The 21993-nt window shown below is 42.7% G+C and overlaps 1 protein-coding gene across 6 annotated transcripts in view; it reads right to left on the bottom strand.

The window, feature by feature from the left end:
- Positions 1 to 21993, bottom strand: part of SEMA5B (semaphorin 5B) — a 271422-nt gene that overhangs the window by 8179 nt on the left and 241250 nt on the right. For 5 of the 6 annotated variants that reach the window (XM_042040534.1, XM_042040538.1, XM_042040535.1 and 2 more), the window contains 4 exons: positions 20341 to 20511; positions 19299 to 19448; positions 18357 to 18401; positions 15002 to 15207 (listed from right to left, as the gene is read on the bottom strand). In XM_042040534.1, the coding sequence (XP_041896468.1) occupies positions 15002 to 15207; positions 18357 to 18401; positions 19299 to 19448; positions 20341 to 20511 (572 nt within the window). The other variant, XM_042040539.1, reaches the window with a different exon arrangement.

The following is a 21993-nucleotide window of genomic DNA, read 5'->3' as shown; positions in this document are numbered from 1 at the left end:
TTGTGCCCTTCAATATGAAAGTAGAAAAGGAAATCTTATGCTTTGCTCCCAGTCACGCAAAGAAATATTATAGTGTGGCCAACAGCCTGCTGCTTTGTGCTAGAGCCTGGGAAACAAGGAAGCCAGCCTCAATCCTCTAGTGCTTGCTATGCTTCCTTGGGAAATCCAATTAACTGCTCTGCACTTCCGTGTCTTCTGACCCAGCTTGATAAAAACAAAATTTGAGAGTCCCTGTAGAAAGGCACTTTACTAAGTACTACCACTGAGTATTTGGAGGAGCTGCTCTCTGGTGAGCTCCACAGGTGTTCACACTGGCTGTACATGATGGCTGCTGTTTCCTACTGATGTTCCTAGTCCAGGATACCCGCTGCAGACACTGTAACTCCATGGCCACAGCAGGAAGGAAGAGGAAAAGGCTGGGTCCCACTGCCACGGTTTCTCTGGGCTCTCTTGAAGCTGGTCCAGCATCCAGGCCTTGTCTGGGTTGGTTAAGATTCATGACATGCCAGGATTGCCACCTCTGAAACTTAGTGAGATGAAAATCCTGACCTGAAACAGCTCAGGACCATCTTGATCTGAAGACAAAGACATTGGGACTCAACTTCTTTGGCTTTCAGATGGAAAATCTGTATGAGTTTCAACATGTTCCACAGTATTTAAAACTAGCCCATTACAGCAGATTAGCAACTATGAATGCACATGATGTGCATTTCCCCCCTCTCTTTCTTCTTATGTTCTTATAATACTTACTTAGGAAAAACCCCACGTCTGGTCATTTGCTCTTTTTGGTTTTATTTTTGATGGAGGGCTTATATCTTAGGGAAATACCTCATGAAAATGGTTTAGTGGAATTTATAATGCAATTAGCTGCAAAGAATTTGTCTCTGGAAATGCTGTGATGGCAGTATTGTCCTAAATCAGCATGATCAATGTGCACTGCCTTAGCATTTCCCCACACAAACTTATTGTCTGTCTCATTTTAATAAACAGATGATTAGGTTCCTTGGCACTAGAAATTGGTTGATATTTTGTAGAAGGGAAATTAGGCAGCAGTGAAATTTAGAGATGTACACAGACACACTCATGCCTTCACTGCAGGAGAAGAGGTTGGAGCTAAATCTCTCTGGGTTGACTCCTGTGCTGCTTTACTCAGAGTTTTAACCCCTGCTCTTGTTCCTGCAGCTCTTCCCAGTGACAGTACAGAGATGGCCAACAGCTTCCCTTTGGAAAGCATTTCCCCAATGCTGTGTGGATTATACCATTGAGGTCAGAGCCTCCTGACAGTCTGAACTCATTGGAGTACCCATGGATGCCCCCAGCAATACTGATCAGTCCCAACAGGAAAGGTGAGAGTTGTCACCAATGCAGAAGTACAGACTGTCACAAAAACCAACACAGAGCAGACCCTGGCTCCCAGCCCAACTCCTGCCAGTGTCTCATCCCTCAGCCACTCCTGAGCCAGGTCCCCAGTACTACAAGGGCCAAGAAGTGCTTCCTGAAGACAACACCCAGCAAGTCCTCTCAGAAAGGACAGTCCTTTGGTGCTTTTGCAGGGGCTTGTCAGTGGCTGCAGCAGCTAAGCTGACTGAAGCAGCCCAGCCAGCACTAGAGCTCAGGCTGTCCTCACCAGAGGCTCCCGGGAAGGAAAAGAGACTTGCCTTTACAACCTGAGCCCTTCTGCACCATATCCTGCACCCTCCAGGGTGACAGACATGTCAGTCATCTGAGCACCTCCAGACCCTACTCATGACACTTTTCCTGACACTCAGCCTCTATTTTCCTCTTATTGTCTGCTCCCTCCCATATCAAACACTACTGACTGCCCTTGCCAGCAACTACAAGCTTTTTGGACTGTCTGCTCAGTAAGCAGAAAGAACCAAAAGCCTGATCAATGCTTACAGCTGCAAATTACTTGCTGCAAAATCTCTGTGCCATACACACAATGTATTCCAAACACTGAGGAAAATGCATTTCAGGCCCTCGTTTTTGTCCTATCCTTCTTTCTTCAAAGAAGCTTCTGGTATTTGTGCAAGCATAATATTGCCCATAAAAAATGAGGCCAGACTGAGCTAATATGAAAAACCTGTGGAATGTGCTTAGGAAAAGTACTCCATTCAACTAACAATTAGTTCTTTTACCTGCTTCCTCCCTTACACGATGAGCCATGCCATCCTGACATAGCTAATATAATTTGTTTCCTTTGGTCTGTTCACCCCTAACCTCAACTCAAGGGCCTGTTAGCAGAAGGAAAGCCACCAGCATGCTCTAACCCAGCCAAGTGGATCACTCAAAAGCAGGCCCAACTTCAATTGCTTTCTTTAAATGACACTTTACTCGGCTGCACTGGCATACGACTAATATAATAAAAAAAGTCTCTGGCCCAGGAACTCTGCTTTGTCAAGCAGGGACGTTTTCAGATGGACTAAAATGGTTATGGCTTTAACAGAATGTAAAAGAGCAGCAGCTTGCTCCATTATATGTGATCTGTCAACTAACCAAGAGGTCCAACCTTGTTATTGGTGAGTTGCATGTCCAAGCCAAGCACAACAGAATCTTGAATATTTCAATATTTATGGAATTATACGAACAATTTGATCACTCATGCTAGTGTGTTTGCAGTTAGAACTGGAGGAGTCTGAGGGGCAGGGTTACAGATGCCTCCCTTGTGTGGGGCTCTGCCTCCGTGCTCACACCAGAGGCAGAGCACTCACATGCACTCACAGGCTGCTTCTCCCAGTTACAGCCAAGTGCTGGGTGTGTTAAACATGACTCTATTGTACCATATGCATACATTTAACTTTGTTCAGCTTTCTCCATTGATATTTTTAGCCTAAGTCATCATTCAGATTTTCCGTTTGTTCCTTTCTCTCCAGCAAGGCCTTGCCACTACTTCCCCAAATTCTGCCTCTGCTCCAAATCATTAAGTCATTATCCACTGACCTACTTGCTTACATTCTCCCAGATGTATCAAAACATCTTTACACGTAACACTATGGGACTTCCAGTACTACTCCCAACTCCCATCCTACAGCTGCAAATATAAGCTGTGTAAACATTTCTTAAGCACATAAACAGATCAAATGTTTCAATTTTCAGTATACAGTCATGAAAATTTCAGAACTTGATTTAAAAAGTAGATGGGCATCTCCCCACTCCCAATTACAAGGAATTCCATGTATTTATTGAGAAGCTAAAATGAAAATGATACCTATAAAAGCATCTGATACACGTACAACGAATACCAAAATTAGGGCCATTATGTAGTTCCCACAGGGTAACATATGATGGCAAGATTTCCTTAATCTGCTCATGTAGAAAACACTCAGCTTTTCAGAGCATTCTCTCTGAGCTCCACATCTTCTTTTCTATTTTGGGTGTTGTAGAGGAAGAGTCAGCAAGTTTCCCAGGAGTTTTGCAGGTTAATCCTCACCAGCTATTCAGCACCACAGTCCCAGTGAAGTCAGTGAGCAAGGACGATTTCCCCCAACCTCACAGTTTCTCCACTATTTCTCTGTGAATGGTTATAGTTTCACTTCTTCTACCTCCCACCCATGAGACTTTCCTCTTTAAAGGGGTAAAAAAGAAAAATAGTTGGGTGACCCTCCCTGGGCAGCTTCAAACCATTTTTTTCAGTGTCTATGATTACCACCACTTCAGCCTCTGAAGAGGCTGAACAATGCAGTGCACATCTTTCCAATGGCCATGACTCATCAGAGATGTGCTGCCTGTGCCAGGGCTGCACAGGTGTAAGTTTTCATCTTGAACGTTTGTTTGTAATGTTGAACATCCCAGTGTACTACAGAGGAAAACTTCCCCCTTCCTTCACCACAGGGTGAGTGCAGGCATGAAGGAACCAGGGCTAATAACTCCAGTCATTGCTAATCCTGGTCATCCACTGTGGACACAGGAGAAGGTCTAAAATCAGGGTCCAGGAAACAGACAGCAACTCTGTAGCCAGCCCATCCCTCTTTGTAAATCCAAATGAAGCCCCTGTGCATCCCGCATCCTTCCGCTGCAGAAATCAGGGACAATACTCCTGCTGAACTCAGTCACACAATTATCCCTAAAAGAATTGAGGCAGCCTTTCCAACTTTTCTTGTAACAGCATCCAACAGACCTCCTGTAGCAACAGTGGGATGGCCATTACGCCCCCTCATTCCCCAGGAAAATGGAGGGATAAGGAAATTGTGCAATGATGTAATGAAACCAAGATCCAACATTTAGTTTCTTTTGTGCTCCTTTTAAGCTGTTTGCTTCTTGCAATGAAATTAGATTGAGCAAAATGCCTTTTTGATGCAGATCAGCTGTTTCATGGAGCTAGCCATGTTAAAGGATGTTACTTTTTGTGCTGTAGGAACATTAACCAAATGACTCAGGGTTGTGGAAATATATGAATATTATGAAATATTTACCAAAGCTTATACATCTCTGGAAGTACCAGGGCAGAGATCTCAGAATTATAATTAACCATAGAATTTGGGAATAATTAGCATAATAATTACATTTCAACAAAATAAACCATACAACTAAAATAACCTCTTTTGGCAATAACTGACACCGAGAAAATACATGACGTCTGGCCCACCCACATGCTCCCTTTCTTCTGATCAACTGGATGCCACAACACTGCTGTGCCTCTCAAGCTAAGAGTTACAAATAACCCTGGAACGATGGAAAGTTGCCAGAAAGACCTTATGAGACCCATGTATTTACTCCAAGCTAGGAGTGATTTTTAAGACTTGAATGATTTCTCTTTCTGATTTTTCTTTGGAATTTGCTTAGTGTCTTATGCCAAGCAAACTATCTCACCTGATACTTTCATAAAACCTCTTAAGCTCTGCCTACATGAAGTCAAAGGCAGCAGTGGCCAGGGTTTATGTATTGAGTTTTTTCCTGATGAATTCAATAAGGCTGTTTGCAGGATTTACAATGAACTGTAGATGTACAGATGAGCAACCTATTTTCTATATAAGAAGGTTATTCATCTCAAAAAGAGATACAAAAAAATCCCACTGGGACACTAAACTTATGATTGCATGTTCTTTTTGGATGGAAGCTTACCGTATTTTTAGACTGGAGATTCTTTGTTCACTGTTATTGGTAAATAAATTAAACAACCCCCAAATGACAGCAGCATCTGTAGATGTGCTCAGGTTGACAATAGAACTAACATTCAATTATCAGAAAATGAATAGCTAAAGTTATCTATAGCTGTTTGAAAATAGCTATTTTATCCTTGCACTTAGGAGGGAGCAAAGTTATATTACTGCCATTTTAAACTTATAAAACCCTTCAGAGCTGGCAACATAAAGGACCATTGTCAGAAGGATCCTTTGGCACATCTCTGACTATAAGCATATGAGTAAGATGGCAAAACAAACTGCATTTAATAGTAAGGCAAACTGAAGTATTTTTCTGAACTGGAAACTGAAGGAGGTCATGGAAATCTTCCCACTGGCAAGTGCAGGTGTACAGCCTAAAGCTTGCTATTTAGCCCCAGCTTGACTATGATTTGGTGGTGGCAACACCCATGACGTGGCGTCCAGACACAAAAAAGGAATTCAGGGCTGCCCCAAGTGCTTCCCAATATAGCTGGTGCACAGGATATAGCAGACATGATCTCAGCTGTGTGGGAAGGTGTAAACTGTCTCCTCACTGCACTCCTGTTCCTTGGTGAATGCCCTTCCTGGATGCCCTACGTACACAGGAGTGTTACAAGAGAGGCTCAGCACCTCAGCTGCAGCATGTGACCCTGCACATGCTCCAGTACTCAGACAAACTCCCCAGAGGCATAACCACAGCCCTTTAAAACTGACATTAATAATCACACTGGGTGCAGATGATGGTTTGGAGCACTGGGCTCTGCTGGGCTTCAGCTGATGGTACCTGGCCTGGGGCTGTCTGGGGGAGGCAGCTCCCACTGCCACACTGAAATCATACTAGAGCAAGCAGCCTTGAGGTTTTGGATGGCCTCAGACCTGCTTGTTCTGGTGAATTACCAACACAAGTTATGCAGCCTGGTGCCAGCCCACAGTGCTACATTTAGACTGAGAATTGCAAAGGTGTAACTGCAGTGGTGAAAAAAGAAGTAGTAAAAATAAAAATAAAAGTAAAAACTGAGCCCAATTTGCCATCTGCTAACTCCATTCAGTCTCTTATAGTCTTACTGCTTTCCAAATTCTCCCACCCTCTAAATAGCTGCTTTTTGATTATTTTCCTCAAGACTGCTTTGTTTTCTCCCCATGCTGCATCTCACCTTGTTATTTCCTCTCTACATTTGTAACCTCCTCAGGTCATTTTCCATTATTTCTATACCAGTGGCTGTTTTTTTGACAGACCTCCCAGTTTAATATCTTCTGCTCATTTAATTTACACACTAACTGCACTCCCTCCAAGCTCATTAATGAAGATATTAAATAAAGCCAAACCTTGCATTACTGCTTGCAGTGCCCCAAACAACTCCTCCCCATAGCCCCGTTTGTTCCCATTAACAATTGCCCGATGTTCACAGTCCATTAGCCAGGTTTCAATCTCTACAGCAGCCTTCCTGTCCAAGCCAATTTCTATTTACACATCACAAGATTATTTAAGACACCAGTACCACCCTCTTTTCCTTAGATGTATAGATGAGAGAAGCTACATTTTTAACCAGCTGAGAATCTGCAGCTCAAACTCTGTGCAAAAAGTGATTATGTTTGATTTCTCCCTGCTCAGCATTAGGTCTTGGCTCAGCTGTCAGCTCAGCCAAACCACCTTTCATTTCATCAGCGTATGTGATATGTTGCCTCTCAAATATTAATTCAGATCTTCCTGCATATTAATACTGACACAGATTTGTTTCAATGAGTTTCCTTTGCTGTAACTGAAAGTACAGTCGAGTCAATCCCATTTGTTTCTCCTGGTTTCACTGTCTAGTATGGCCCCCACTGCCAAATTTTACAGACAGAGTGGGATTTAACACCCCATTGATGTGCTGGGTTGAATGGGGAAGGTCCAGGCGTTCTCTAGTGATTGTGGGCCCGTATGCTCACAGATGTTTTGTCTTATCCCCAAATCCAACTGACATTTCCCACACAGACTTACTGGAGCTACTTGTGTGACTTTAGTGCGTTGGACTTCTGCAGCTTAACAGTGACTCAATTAGCAGGGCGGAAATTGGCCAGCTTTCTCACTAACACTTTTGTATTACCTTTGCAATTCATGGCACTGGGGGTTTGCCCAAGGTCCATGGTATTTATAAAGGTAATTGGAGTTGTTCATTAGCTGGTTCTCAGAGACTCTGGGATACAGTCCATCTAGATTCCTTCATCCACAGATTTTCAGTTCTTTCCTTTATTCACATGCTTTGTGCCAAATCTCAGGACGATATTAGAGCTGACTTAATGGGGATTCCCCCAGCTGTATGGGAGTGCAGGCAGAGTTACTCCTGCTTCCCCTATGCCAAACCTCTCGTGCACATATAAATGATGCATCAGGGAAGGTGGCCATGGCTGTAGTGTTGCCTCAGTCTGTGCAGCCCATGCTGTGGCAGCAGCCAGCACATCCTGAGCAGCCCTGAGCTCTCAATGACTCTTTGGGACCGGGCAGTCATGGTCCAGAAAAAAAAAAAAGCTCAAGTATTTCATCTGTCCTCACTCAGAGCTGAATACTGACAAAGCTATCTTTATTTTGTATGCATGTATCTCAATTTCTTTATAACTCTACTTAAGAATCCATTTTCTGCAAGTGGAACTGTTCCAGAAGAATAGAGAGGCACTCCCCAAGTGTAGCACAAAGGTTATATGTTTTCTGCTATTTATTGTTTGTCTAATATTACCCTCTCCCTTTACTTTAGCTCCCTGCCTCTTTCCTGGCTCCCTTTAAAGTCTTCTGCAAACACATAACTAATTCCTCCTGCACATCTTGGTGACACTGAGGATTTCCTGGTTCAGCTAATACACATAACACTTCTAGCCAGAGCTTCGAGGAGACAAAGAGGAGAGAATCACCTCAAGCACCTGGACCAAGGGAGAACCATTAACTTCTAGTGAATGAGGCAAGGGTATATTTGAAATATTCCTCTGCTGACCGGTAGAGGGAAGTCATGTAAGTAAGAAGCAGCCAGTCCAGTGCAATTTTGCTATGCCCATTCCTATAGTTCTTCAATTAATTATTCTTCCAGCACAGCTGGGTGGGTGCAGGCATGTACATGTCAAGCTCAGAGAAATTAGGAAAGGGGAAAATTGCAAGAAAAAGGTAGTATCAGTCACTAGATCAATGAGTGTAGCTGGAAAAATCAGATAAATTTTAGAACACATCTGTCTTCAGTTCTGAAACAGCAGCTCACATGTTCAAAAACCTGCCAGATTTTCCAGCTACACTCATTGATCTAATTAAAAACAAACCAAAACTTGTCTGCCTACAAACAGATTATTACAGCTGCAGTAAAACAACTCCAAAGAAAGGCTCACGTGAGCATCCATGATGACCAGCCTAGCCTGTGGGAAAGCAGAGCATGGACCATATCCCTAACCTGGCTGTAGAGGAGATACACCTAGTTATAAAGAGGAAGCAGAGAAGCTGAGTCAATAAAGAAAAACATGACAGGATTAATATGAAGTATCTACCCACAGTGTCAAAACTTCATAATGTGGCTTAAAAACAAAAAATCCTCCCAAAAGCCAGACTCTCTTAAAAATGATGGGGAAAAGGGAACAGTGAGGATTCCCACCCTACAGGGAGCAGCAACAGCCCTGTGAAGCCGCAAGGGTTTGCATGGAAAGCAGATGGAGCGGGGACTCAATTCCCATCGCGGGACTGCTGTGAGCAGCTGCTTAGTATCCCAGAGGGAGCAGGAGCAAGGTAACACTCAGATCTGAATTGGCAGTCTCCCCTACTCTTAAATACTTTATCTATGCGAGTGCGGTATCTGTGACTCACACACAGCAACCCGCTGAGCCCCTGCTGCCGTGGGTGGGGACAGCACCAGGAGAGGCACATCCCTCTCTGGGCACAATCATCCCAGGACAGCCACATCTTCAGGCATGCTTGACTGCTCAATTTGACTCGAGCCAGTGATATAAAGGGAGAAAAGACACTAATAGATTTAGACTGAGACGCACCACTTAATCCTTTTTTCCCCATCAGTAAGCTCTCTTTCTTTCCCTTCATAGTAGGCATTATGCAAATCAAGAGTCCCCTGAAGTGATATTTGCAACTGCAGGATCATACAAGAAAGGGCACTATGCTTCTTTGCCAATTCAACCCCCTGCCCCTACTATTCTATTTCAAATAATACTATACTCATGGTAAGTACTAAAAATACGTACTCTACCATTCAAGCACTTTATGTTCTTAAATGCCACTTTGTTCAAGGGAAATAGTCTTTGTTAAACATGAAATTCACTGGGAACAGAATTTATGTTTCAATCTGATTTACTGTATTTATATATATATATGGCTTTTTTCCCCCAGCTGATTACATCAGCTAATACCATGCAGCTAAAGCAAATACTTCAGGGAGACTGTTGATAACTTCTTGATAATGTTGCGTATCATCAACTACTGCCTTGTATATGAACTTTACAGCCACTTCCTGAGGCTTGAATGATGCACAGTGATAGGGTCACTGGCAAAAGAAAAAAGCTTATATCACAGTGCTATCAATGTATGTGCTGTGATCACCAAAAATAAATGGGTTAGCCAATTTTAGTTGAAGTAGCAACACATCAAATTAAGTGGCAGGACACTGAAACACAAAGTTTTCCATGGAGAAGTAAACATCCTCAGAGACCAAGGCTGACTTTGACAAACATTCCTCTAGGGCACTTGACAGCAGTTTAAATAGCTTTAACTTAAACCACTGGCTGACTCCTCTCTATAAAAGAGGTGTGATTTTCAGCAGCAATGAAAATGACCATCACCAAGAGAGAGATATTTAAAATCCATACCGAGATTCACTTTCCTACACCCTAAGCTCTACTTCTTTTTCACAGAATAAAATCACAGAATATTCTGAACTGGAAGGAACCCACAAGGATCATCCAGTCCATCTCTCAAGAGAATGGCCCTTACAGAATAACCTTGGCATGATTAGCACTATGTTCAAACCAACTGAACTAATCTTCTTTTTGCTAATTTTTGCAAGGTTGAATGCCACACCAAACATCCAGCTTGTTGTTTTATTCAGAAGGATTCTTCTTCCAAAGAGAGAATTGGTTTCTGTTTCTCAGCTCTCAATGTTAGTATTTTATTGCCATGAATTATTTGGGATTAGTAATGAAGTGTGGATCACAGGGCCCGGAGTTCCTCACAGGGGGTGTCTGCTCTGCACTCTGTCATTTGTTTTCCAACAGCATTGTTCTCACTTTATTAGAAAATATTCATTGCAGCTTCTAATTTATACAGAGTCCCAAGTGATCAACTGAATATTCCCCCCATTTTCTGGTAACTGCATCTATATTTGCTGTATAATTTTAGGCAAATGCAGGACTCACAGTTCTACTGAAGTTAATGTGTATTGTTCTACTGAAGTTAATGTGTATTGTTCTAATGTCCTAGAAAATTCAGATATCAAGTGATACATCAAACACTTAGTTTCCCTCTTTCATTGCCATGTCCTGCAATGTCACACAGTTCTCACCTCATCTTTTCCAACAATAAATTTAATCCTTGACATAAATGACTGTTTTGCTTCAGTGTTTGGCCCTTAGCTCCTACAACAGCAGTGCTGATGCCAGAGAAGATGCAATACTCAGGTGCTTCCTCAGCTTATTTGAGGCATCAATACAGAGAGTTTTACTGTGTGACTCATGACTAAAGCTGTGTTGAAGGAAGGAAGGACAGAGGGAGGTCTGTCCAGCACAATCTCAAAGAAAATCTGCAGAATCATCATCAAAACCATCCTGCAAACTTACAGTTCTCACTGATCCCATCTGGCCTGATCCAAAGGCCATTGGATTTTGGATTTGGACCAATATGCAGACGCCTTTGTCCAAATCCCATGTAGAATAAAATGTTGGCTGTCTTTATTGGCAGAGGATTTAGCAATAGGAAGAAGTTCAGTCCAAACCCTTTCTCCATGTGTGGCTGTTCCATGAGTTCCTAATTCACAAGGGCTCAATCTTGACCCTACATCCTCCTGCTTCTACTGCAGGATCATCTGGCTTTCCATCAGCACAGCTCTGGTAAGTAACTCACACAAGGCATGGAGTAGCTGAAGCAAGATGTTTAAAAGAAGATCTCCTCGCTGCTTTGATAGTCAGTTATTATCTAATCAGCATGGCAGTGCTGGGAAGGTTGTAGGTGGTTCTGTAACCCGTCATGCCAAAATGTGAAGAGCAGATAATTTTTATTTCATTATGCTTTTGTTCTGCACAGTCTTCAATATTGTCAGAGTGTTGTTTGAACTTCAACCAATTAATGAAACATGAACTGCTTATTAGGTGACCCAAGAGGTCTCTCCCCTACGATCCGTGAATACCAAATCAAAATCAACATGTTGCTGGTAAATGCATATGCATTAAGTCTTTCAAGACATCATGGCTAAAATAGCTAATAATAAACCTCACATCATTCTTGAGAAAGCAGAACAGGAAGGGAAAAGAAGCCAACAAAAATAAAACATGCTTCTGCAAAACACTGCCTATGCAAGTTAGCATCAACTACATGATCAATAGGTCACCATTATGTACGGTATTTACATCTGATCTGCATTACTGCACTGCTGTGCTGAAATGGCCAACAAGGCTCGTATCAGCTAGCACTTCCTTCATTAAAACCTGCCTTCATATAAAATTTACCTTGATTTATGAGTTTGCATTCAGTGCTGTACATTGGAATGTAACCCTGCCAAACTTTCTACAGTGTTCACCTGCTGGTTGTAGAGCAGAGATATTTCAAGATGAAAACAAACTAAAGATGGTTGCGGAAGGCTTATTATTATCAAAGAATGGAAAATAACAGACTTGTGCGTAAGGCCAGCCTTCTGCTACCATCATGTCACTGTGTATTATCATTTTCTGTTACTGAAAAGTAGTCTACACACCCTCTATTTCCTTAATCATGGACTTACTAACTCTTTCACACAGACACACACACAGACCTACAACTACTCTTTTACTTCCATTACTTAAAAAATGTTCAGGGTGGTTTTCTTGGTATCTGCTGAATAGAAACTTATCTGGGTTTAGAATCTGGAATTTCAGGTGTTTCCACTTTCTTTCATATGTACATATTTTAGGTTCAGATAGGCTCATATCCAAGCTCAGTCCAATCCAGAAGGTGAATTTTAGCTTCTCCATCATTTGAATGTTAATTGTGTGGCATCACAATAAAACCACACATGCTCCTTGAAGGCATGAAAAACTCCCTCCTGACCCTTAAAAAAACCTGTCAGTTATTGCTAAATATAAACCTGGTTAATAACAAGTTCTATAAGCAATTACACAGCACAGAGCACACAGAACCTTTCCTCTTACTTCACTAATGCTATATGCTTCAAGGAAACACTGAGGAGTGGCAAATTCGTAGTATGAAATGAGAAATTTTCAACCAAGAGTTTAGGAAAGGAGGCACAATAGAGAAGGTGAGCAGAAAGAAATACTCAACAGGAATGGAGAAAAAGGGGCTTCATTCGATAAACAGATTTTACCCTTTCTGTAAATCTCTTTGCGTCATTCACCACTCTGAAGTTGTACGACTTTGAGTTCTTCTCAGCAAGTAGCCCCTTGCTCCTAAACATTTAGCTTTGGTCTGTCCAATGACTGCAGATTTATGCACTTGAACTCTTTCACTTCCTAACATTCTATAAATAAGCCCCATCTGGTCTATCTCTCCTTGTGTCCAAGTCCCTTCTCCCCCCAGCGTAACTCATACAGTCTCAGTTAGCTAATGCCTTCCTTTAAATAAACCAGACTTTTCAAAACTTGATCTAATGCCTAAGCTCTTTATATCCTCGAAAGAAGACTCTAACAGCTGCTCACTGTTACTATACACTAGATCAAGTATTAGGAGATGGATCTATCAAAGAGGTCAACTCCCTCCTGACACTACATTAACTAATCTGCTGCTATTTTAAACTTTGCTTAGCTTTGTTGTTACTTCTACTTCACTGCACCACTTGACATAGACATAGTGCATTTCATAACCCATTTACCCAATTGATCAAGATCGTTCTGTGAACAACCTCATCCTTCTAAATTTTACCCATTCTGCCTATTTTAGCATCATCTGGTAACACATGATAGCACAGTATAAATCATGAAGAAAATGTTAACACAAATCCAGCCCTCCAACTACCTGCTTTTGGCCAGAAAAATAAATTTGTCTCTTTTCTTCATTGTTTGCTATATAAGAAACAAGGGAATACTCTAGCTCATTTCTTTATTCCTGCAAGTCTTTTTAATCTAGGTCTTCCTATTGACTTTGCCACAGCAACTCCCATAACTGAAAGGATTACTCTCATAGTTTGATGCTTCCAGAATCAAGTCCCTGTTCTTTACCTGTCTTAATAATTTATTACCAAACCTGTATATGCAGAGTGTGTAGAATAATACATCCCATGAAACTTTGTTAAAAGTCTCTGAAAATCCCGATATGTCTTCTGCTTCCCTCCTATCTAGATCAATATTTATTTAATTTAAAAAAGGAATCCAATTTGCTTGACATGATTTACTTTCCACAAATCTATGCTGACTTGCATTATGATGCTGGACTCTTATTAAACTGTATGCAACTGTAGCTTTATGCTTGCTAAAAGACGTGTTTTTGAGACTGCATTTATAGGCAGCAGGATCCTATGAGAGGCTGCAATGCCCAACAAGGAATTCACCACATTCTTATTATCATACTGGTCAGTTATTTTCCAGCTTGAACTGTTTTCCTTTAAAACAGCAAAACAACATAGACCCTCCTCAAATTATTTGATGCAAGCTCTTATTTCTGACATGCAGTCACACTGCAAATCACAGCCATGTACTGGAGTTGTCCTGTGCCCAGCACTGTACAGTTCCTATGCAGAAACTGTCCTCAACACCCAGGGAGTTTAGACTGTGGCAACGGTCCCGCCACTGATCTTATTGTTGGGTCTGAGTGAGAAGCCGGGCCAGACCACCAGAGGCAGACAATCAAAACGTCAACAGCACGTAGTTGTACGAAGGAACGAGCAGCTGCAGGGCTTCCTTCTGGCTTGTGTTCATGTCCCAAATAATGCTCCTCACTGTTCAAGTGACCCTAGGCAGGCTGTTCCTCCTGTGATGGCATGAAGCCCCTCCATCCACGCCACTGCTCACTGCTCTGATCCCACACTTCACCAGGAGACTGATGCTCCAATACAGTGAAGTGCTGCTGTCTCAGGGTATTGTCTGCAGCACCCTGGGTCCTATCTGCTCTGATAATGGGCGGTGCTCACTTTAGCAAGCCAACATGCCAACAACACATGCCCCTTCAGCACTCATCTCCTAAGGCTGCAGCTCCCTACTCTGCTACTGTCACTGAATTCTGCACAGCTGCCTGGGGTAAGTTCTGTCCAGTACTGATAGAGGGGGCAGAACCCTCTCTGCTTTCTCATTCATTCCAATTTGGCAGTTACCAAAGAATTTCCAAAATCTCATCCTACCAATGCACATTTTCCCAGCTATTTGTGCAATGAAGTTTCCATTTTTATTCTTCCTCCCCTCCATTTCCTCTTACCACGCACTAACAATGCACTGAACTGAGCTCTTACTGATTTTTTAGAGGACAATTTGTATACATTCAATAGTCAGAATGGGCTGGAGTATCTTGGTATGTACTTGCCAGACTGGCATTCATCAGGACTGTGAAACAGAACAAAATCCCACTGCAGTAATGAGGCTTTTTAACCCCTTTGTGACAGCAGAGCTAAATGCCCTTTCAACCCCATGTATAATGCCATCAGCTGGGCACAGAAACACAGACCTACCCAGTTCCAACCATGACATGAATACAGAATTTATTTAGGCACTATCAAGCTGTTTGTGGTATTTCTCCTCAAGTACCCTACCTTGAACTCCATAGGGGTGTACTTCTCATTCTTGGGGGTTGTGTTGCCCTTGTAATGGAGATGGTTGGGAGTGGTTGGGTGGATAACAGTGGACTCTTGGGACTGCCTCTGGCAGCGCTGGCAGTACACGTAAATCACAAATGTTAAGAGGCTGGAGCCGAAGAAACAGGAGACCCCAGTGGCAATCAGATGGATGAGACTAAAACCTGCAAGGGAAATGACAAGAGATGCTATTTTTAAAGAACAGCCCTTTTCCTTCCCCTGACAAGACCACAGGTGCAAATCAGAGCAGTGACATCTTGGGATCAACATTAATAAGCTGTTGAAGCCAGAGTCTTACGTTCTAACATAAACTGACATAATCTCCCTGCAAATCGGTCTCCCCACTGCAGCTCTGCCTTGTGCAGTTTAACAGGTTCATGCATTGTTTTCTCAAAGCTCCCTCCCTGTCTCTCCTCTCTACCCTCTATTGATATTGAAACTAAACATTATGTGAAGCTGACAGCTAAAGAAATGAGCCATACAAACAATGCACATTAATGGATTCCAAAGCATGTGCGTGTCATGGAAATAAGGGGATAAAAATGCTCAGTGTTTCTCTGAAGGGGAAGGAAGGGAGGGGAAAGCCTTTTTTGTCGGCAGCCCAAAATGCCTATGGGACTGTGCGTGGGGTGGGGGAGATACACATTCCTCCCCCTTGTAATCCAAGTGTGCTCAGCATTCTTGCTTATTCATGGGATGGCATTGCCTTGGCCGTGTCTGCACTACCTCTGAGGTGTATTTGTACTGCTAGCAGTGAAACAGGGGTCCTCTGGTGAAGAGGAAAGATAAAGCGGGCAGTGCTTGAAAAACTCTTCTTTGTTGGCTTTCTCCACAAATTGCAGAGATAGGAAATCAGTTGCAGGCAGGTGCTGGCGGGGTAGCTACAGTGCAAATACTTCAAACAGAAAAACTCTTGGACTATAAAAGCCTCCTGCAGAGATCTCTCCACGCAGGATTGCAACAGCACCCTTCAAGGCCAGCACTCTGGAAGGAGCTGTAGCTGGGCATCCCACACACGGGAAAGTACCTAACTTGCAGCTCTGACTGGTGGGGGGAAGGCAAAGTCAAACAGCACTCCTTGTTCCTCCCTCACCACACTGAGTCTCACACCCCACAGTAAAACCCAACACCAACTGATCTCCACTGACAACAAGTAGTGAGCCTTAGAGCCACCAAGTTATCAAAGCAGCCAGAGGCAATGTGGGATGGCAAAACTTTATAACCCTGTTGTATTTTGCTATGTGCAGGGGGGACTATACGAAAAAAAATCAGCTATTTAACTACAAATGCTTCTGCCTTTCCTCTGCCTTTGCTCTGTCATCTTTCAAACAGGAATGACGGAGGCCTCAGAGCCCAAGGGGACCCCCTGACCACTGGCCCCAGGGCAGCTGTCCCAGGGGTCACTCACATCACCTCAGTGGCAACTGCAGCGGTAAATTTCCCGTAATACTTAAAAAGCCAATTCATTTGGACAGACTGCTGTGTTGACTTGACTGTGTGCAGGGAAATGGGACTACTCAGAGAGTGGCTTTAAATGAGGCTCATTTTCAGTCTGATCACGGTGTGCAGTTTTTTGGTGCCATCTTACATTTTTAGTGATATGCTTTTCAAATAGCAGATTCTGCCCATTTGTCAATGGCTCTCATCTAATCTTTAGTTAAAAAATATCCTCCTGATTTTAAAAAGAACAAAACCGATAGAGTTCTACAGCAAAGTAATGCACTTCAATCATAATTACAGCAAGGAACATACAGAATTTATTAGACTGATGAGCTACATTTATTTTTCAAACTACCTTATAAAATTCCATTGCAAGATTACCAGTTTCTATTGTGTTTTGGATGATTGTCCAAAAAAACCCCAGCAGAAATGTTATAATTTCCTACTAAATGTCACAAGACTTTTTCAAAAATACATTTCCTTTCTAAAAACCTCTGCTTGCTTTGCATTACTCACGAGACCTAAAACACAGAATATGCAACTGTGTTCAGTAAAGCCACATGACATGCTGCCACATTCGTCTCCTGCCCAGCTTTGCTTATATTGCAGTGAATGTTTCATTTCACTGCCACATTTGCAAGTCACAACATAAAGCTCTCTTATATTTCACTCTCACCTCTGAAACACCCATCTGATTTTTCAAATGAGTTTTGGCTTTATCTTAGGGGGAAGAAAACCAAATTATTTTGTTTGCAGCATGTGAGTCCCCAGGGGGGAAGCTTTCTGGTTCATCACTTTGAAAATATGGATTTTCTGAGATGCATCAACAGAATTTCTATTGATTGGTTTCTTTGCCAAATATTGTAGAAGGCTACATTAATAAATAATATTAGCTATGGTAAAATGTAGATAGCAACAGCAAATACAGTGGTGATTGAAAAATGAAGGAAATGTGGGTACAGTGCATAACAGCAGAGTGCAAGCCATAGCAAGGGGTCCTGGAATTAAAGCAGAACCATTGCACCCTCTGAGGGAGAAGGAGTGACGCAGGAAACCAAATGTTACATTGCAGGGGCTGAAATCTTAATTCCATTGACTGCCCTCAGTTGCAAACTGAGAAGCCACATTTCCATGCCACAGGTGGCACACCTGTTTTTGCCATAATCTCTACAGGGAGAAGAGGTTTTGGCAGCCTGAAGATCATCTAGATTTCAGGAAAGCAGGGATGTGATGCTAGCAGGAATTGGCACGGCCATTAGTGTGAAACTAGCATTTTAAAACATTAAAGGAACCTGCCATTTTCTTCAGTCTGCATTTTTACCATAGGGGCTCCCAGGGCAGTGGAAAAGTGACACTAATGACTGGATCTTTCCAGGTTACATGCAGAAAGGAGACACAGTTTCTGTGAGAGGTGAGAACTTGAATGAAAGGAAGTGCTTGAAGGACAAGTATAAACCTCTAATCTTGTCCTATATCAGCAAAGGATCTGTCTAAGAGACCCTGTTCACTGAAATCTTTATAGGTTATTTAAAAACATCTGCCTCCAAACAGCTGGAGGCTTACAGTGGTGAATGGGGAATAACCCTTCCACCTGAACCATTTACCCTGGAGGTAGAGAGACACAAGCAATTGCTCTCTGGTAATTAATGACCCTCAGTGGCCAACCCAAACTTCCAAATAAATAAAAATCTTGGAACTGACAAGTGGACATGCAATACATTCTTCCAGTCTGACTCAGACAGCAAGACTCCAGTGGAATTAAGGCTATCAGTGGGATATGAGCTGTATAGATTAATGGTTTGGTTGATACTGCACAGGGAGAAAAGAAGTCAGGTTAAGATAAAAATAAGATATATAGTTAGTGGTACCCTACCTCCACAGTTTGTGCTCTCGTCAATGCTGGAGGCTGGCAGGATCACTAAACAAAGAAAAGATTAGAGAAAGTTGTCATTTTGCCATCCCTTTACTTCTTCAAGTAATTAAACCCTCTGTGCTCCAGACTCAAGGTGCTCATATGTTCTGCAGCAAGCTGAGAGTCTCTCTAAATTGAATTATAAGCTCATGGTTTGAAATACATGCAACAAAACCTCCGTAAAGATCTTACAATTCCAGTACTGTTACCTGATCACTCTTGAGCTTCTTCAATACAGGGAAAAGATAGTAGCTGAGAAAACCATGAAAAAGAATACCATTGCCTAGAGATCTCAGATTTTTAAGTCAGTGCACTGTAATCCAAAAAAAGAACATGGGGAAAGGCATTTTTCAGTCTAGATCCGTATCAGATATTTGCCTGAGAGATTCAATTTCCAGAAAACACAGGGTGGAATATGGTGGTGACCATCTGTCCATCAACAGTGTTGCTCTGTTAGACCCTGGATTAATCTCCCACCTTCACATCCCAATTTTCTCCATCTGCCTCACCTTAATTCTTCACTCTTTTGGGATGCTTTTTTGATACCTGAAATCAAGGACCTTCTGTTGCCTGTATGCATACTGAGAACAGAGACAATTTTTATAACCCAGCCTAAGACAAACTATACAAGGTTAAAAGCTTCGGTGCAGTTGAAGCAATACTAGTTATTTGTTACAGATCAAGGTAATTCTGTTTAAAAGAAATGTTAAGCTGCTTAAGGGAATGCCTTTTACCTTGTGCCTGCCACAAGGGAATTTATAACGTTTGTCTGTTTTCTTGTTTTTCTAGAAGCATCCAAGCCCAAATTATAATAGAGAAGATCTCAGCCTAGTTTGACAGTCCAGGCACAAGCTGCTCTCCTGAACTGGCCCACCCTCTCCTCCTGGATGACATGGTACATACCAGGAATTTCATTATACAGGCAATCCTGGTACTGAGTGCTGTTTCCGACGCACTGGGAAGAGTCCGGGCTGTGCACCTCGCAGTAGCGGCTGCGGTACTGGATGCCCTCTTCATTACACAGGCTCCACTCTGACCACTCTGACCAGCCACCTGAAGTCCAGGGTTAGGACAACACACATACAGCGTCACCAAGAAGGAAAAAGATGCTTTGTAGATACCACACTTCTCCCACGCTGAAGGATTCTAGATCCTGGCCTGGGCCTCTCTCGCACATCTAATCCAGGGGTCCTTAGTGGATTTAATTTTCTCAGTGCAAGCATCACACCCTACTTGTCAGGTTGTAGCTCTCCTAACATGGACTAAACCAACCCTTGGTGGAGCACTGCACAGAACCAAGTTGCCTTAAAAGCTCCTAGATAAGCTCTCTGGTTAAAGACATACAAGGAGCAGGGTGGGGCAATGTTGCACCAGGACCTCCAAATTTTGATGTGGGCTGCCAGGGATACCTCAAGCAGCCAGCACAAATTAGAGCACTAACAGTTTTGCTGAGGTTCCTAAGGGCAGGAGTCAGCCTGCACTGGATCAGAAATACACAAAGGTAGTTCAAAACCAGCACAGATCTAAACCCTATCCTCTGAGTTGTAGTACATGCTGATCTGCTGTCTGTGAAACAAAACAGAAGGATCCCCTTCCCTTGTACAAATTGCTGCCTCATGGCCCCTTTTGTTTGTCATGTCAGCTTCCACACAGAAGAACCAAGCTCCTGCTTTTTCTAGTACTTGAAAGGGATCAACCATTAGCAAGATTTTGCTTGACCGGCACCAGAATGCCAGAGCAAGAACCAGTGAACAGGCAAAGAGAAAGGGGATGCATTGCAGTTAATGCTGGACTGTCTCCTTTTTCCCTGGCTCAACAGATATTGACTGAATGGCCAAAAAACTCATAACTGGTGGTGTTTCTGATTTGTTTTATAACATTTTGCAGCTGTGCCTTGCTCCCACCACCATGGAAGCCAGCTGGAGCAGGGATGAGAAGTGTCTACCTTGGCAGGGGTGCGTGTTGCAGAGGGCCTCCTCTGTGTGCAGCCCGATGCAGATGTCCTCCCCGCTGGATGGAGCTGGGTTGGTGCAGGTCCGTGTGCGCTGGTAGTGCCCACCCCCACAGGTGGCTGAGCAGTGAGACCAGGGAGTCCAGCAAGACCATGAGCCTTTCACTGGAGGGCATTGAAAAGCAAGCACAGACAGGTAGAGGCCATTGGTTACTCCTCTCACTGTGACAAAGCTGGAGAGCCCCAATGTCTCACCTTCCACATCCACCCTGCCCACACTAGCTAGCAGTTTCCTGCACCCCAGGACATTTGGGCCTGACAAGAACTTCACATCAAGAGAGGGTACAAATCCACTGTCTCCTGTGGATGCAGAATGCGTCTGTGCAGAAAAAGATTCTGCATCATAAAGTGCCAAAAACGGAAACTATTCTTTGTTGTAGTCATTAATATTCACTGAAATATTCTACTCCATTCTATTCCTTTCCTTTTTATAAAACAGCATTGCTATTATTACTATTATTATTATTACTAGTAGTACTACTACTACTATATTGTCTCCTGAAGCTTCATAGCAACAGCAAATTTACTTGGGAAAAAAGCACTGTAGCACCTAAGTGGAGCTTATATGGGATCTTTCTGTGGGAGGCCCAAGTCCTCTAGTCCCAGCCGTCAGGAAACAGAAATTCAGAGGCTTTATTTATTGACCCTGCTCATTGCATGGGCATTGGACTAGGTGACTTTAAAGGTCCCTTCCAACCCAAACCACTCTATGATCTAAGCATAACCCTGTAAGAGATTAATAATAAAACTATGGAGGGACTTAAGATCCTTGAATCACCCACTAAACTGCCTGGTTCGCAGGTCCACATGCCATCAAGATAATAACCTGGTGACTTAGAGTGAAATAAACCCAGGATTTGTGTATACACATTGAGTGAGGCAGGGAAGGAGGGAGACACAGAGAAATAGTAATCATGCACTCGGAACAGATTGTAAAACATCAGTGTCCAAGGGGAGAAAACAGCACAGAAAAAGGGCACAGACATTAGTGAAAAGCCACCAAGAGCTTCCAAAATAGTACTAATAGCTGCCTTTATAGTGCTAGAATTATTTCCTTTTTATAGGCCATAGAGTGCAATATTTGACACTCTTGCTATGCTCTTGCTGCACATTCTGATCGTATCTGCATTTGAATTTTATCTTTGTATTGAATTTTAGAATCATAATAGTACTACTATAATAGAGCATTTTCAAGTGTAGGCCACAGACTGTATTGCCAGAGGTAGATAATTGCTGGAACTGCAAAGAGGCAAGGTAATTTGTGTAAGATCACTTAAATTTAGTTTAGACACTTATTACAGAGCAAGGAGAAGGATAAGTGAGAGAGAATACAGTAGTCAATGGTCTATTACTACTATTCTGGACCAGGAGTGCAACATAAACATGAGGACAAACTCGAAAACCAGGAAACCAGGCAAGAATACTCCCTGCTGGCTGTGCAGGAAATGGTAACTGATGTCAAGAGTAGATGCCCATCGCAAGAACAATACGTAAGCAGGAGAGGGGGAAGAAACAAGTGTTCACAAGAAGAACCGCCACAGCAAGCATCTCTAAACAGTATTAAGCCACATTTATTAAGCCTGCCTC

This window comes from Corvus kubaryi, unplaced genomic scaffold, assembly GCF_017639235.1.
Source record: "Corvus kubaryi isolate FWS band 111438036 unplaced genomic scaffold, C.kubaryi_AGA036_p1.0 37396, whole genome shotgun sequence".
In the NCBI taxonomy this organism is placed as follows: domain Eukaryota; kingdom Metazoa; phylum Chordata; class Aves; order Passeriformes; family Corvidae; genus Corvus; species Corvus kubaryi.
Note: the sequence above shows the minus strand (reverse complement) of the source record. Positions and strands in the feature narration are given on the sequence as shown.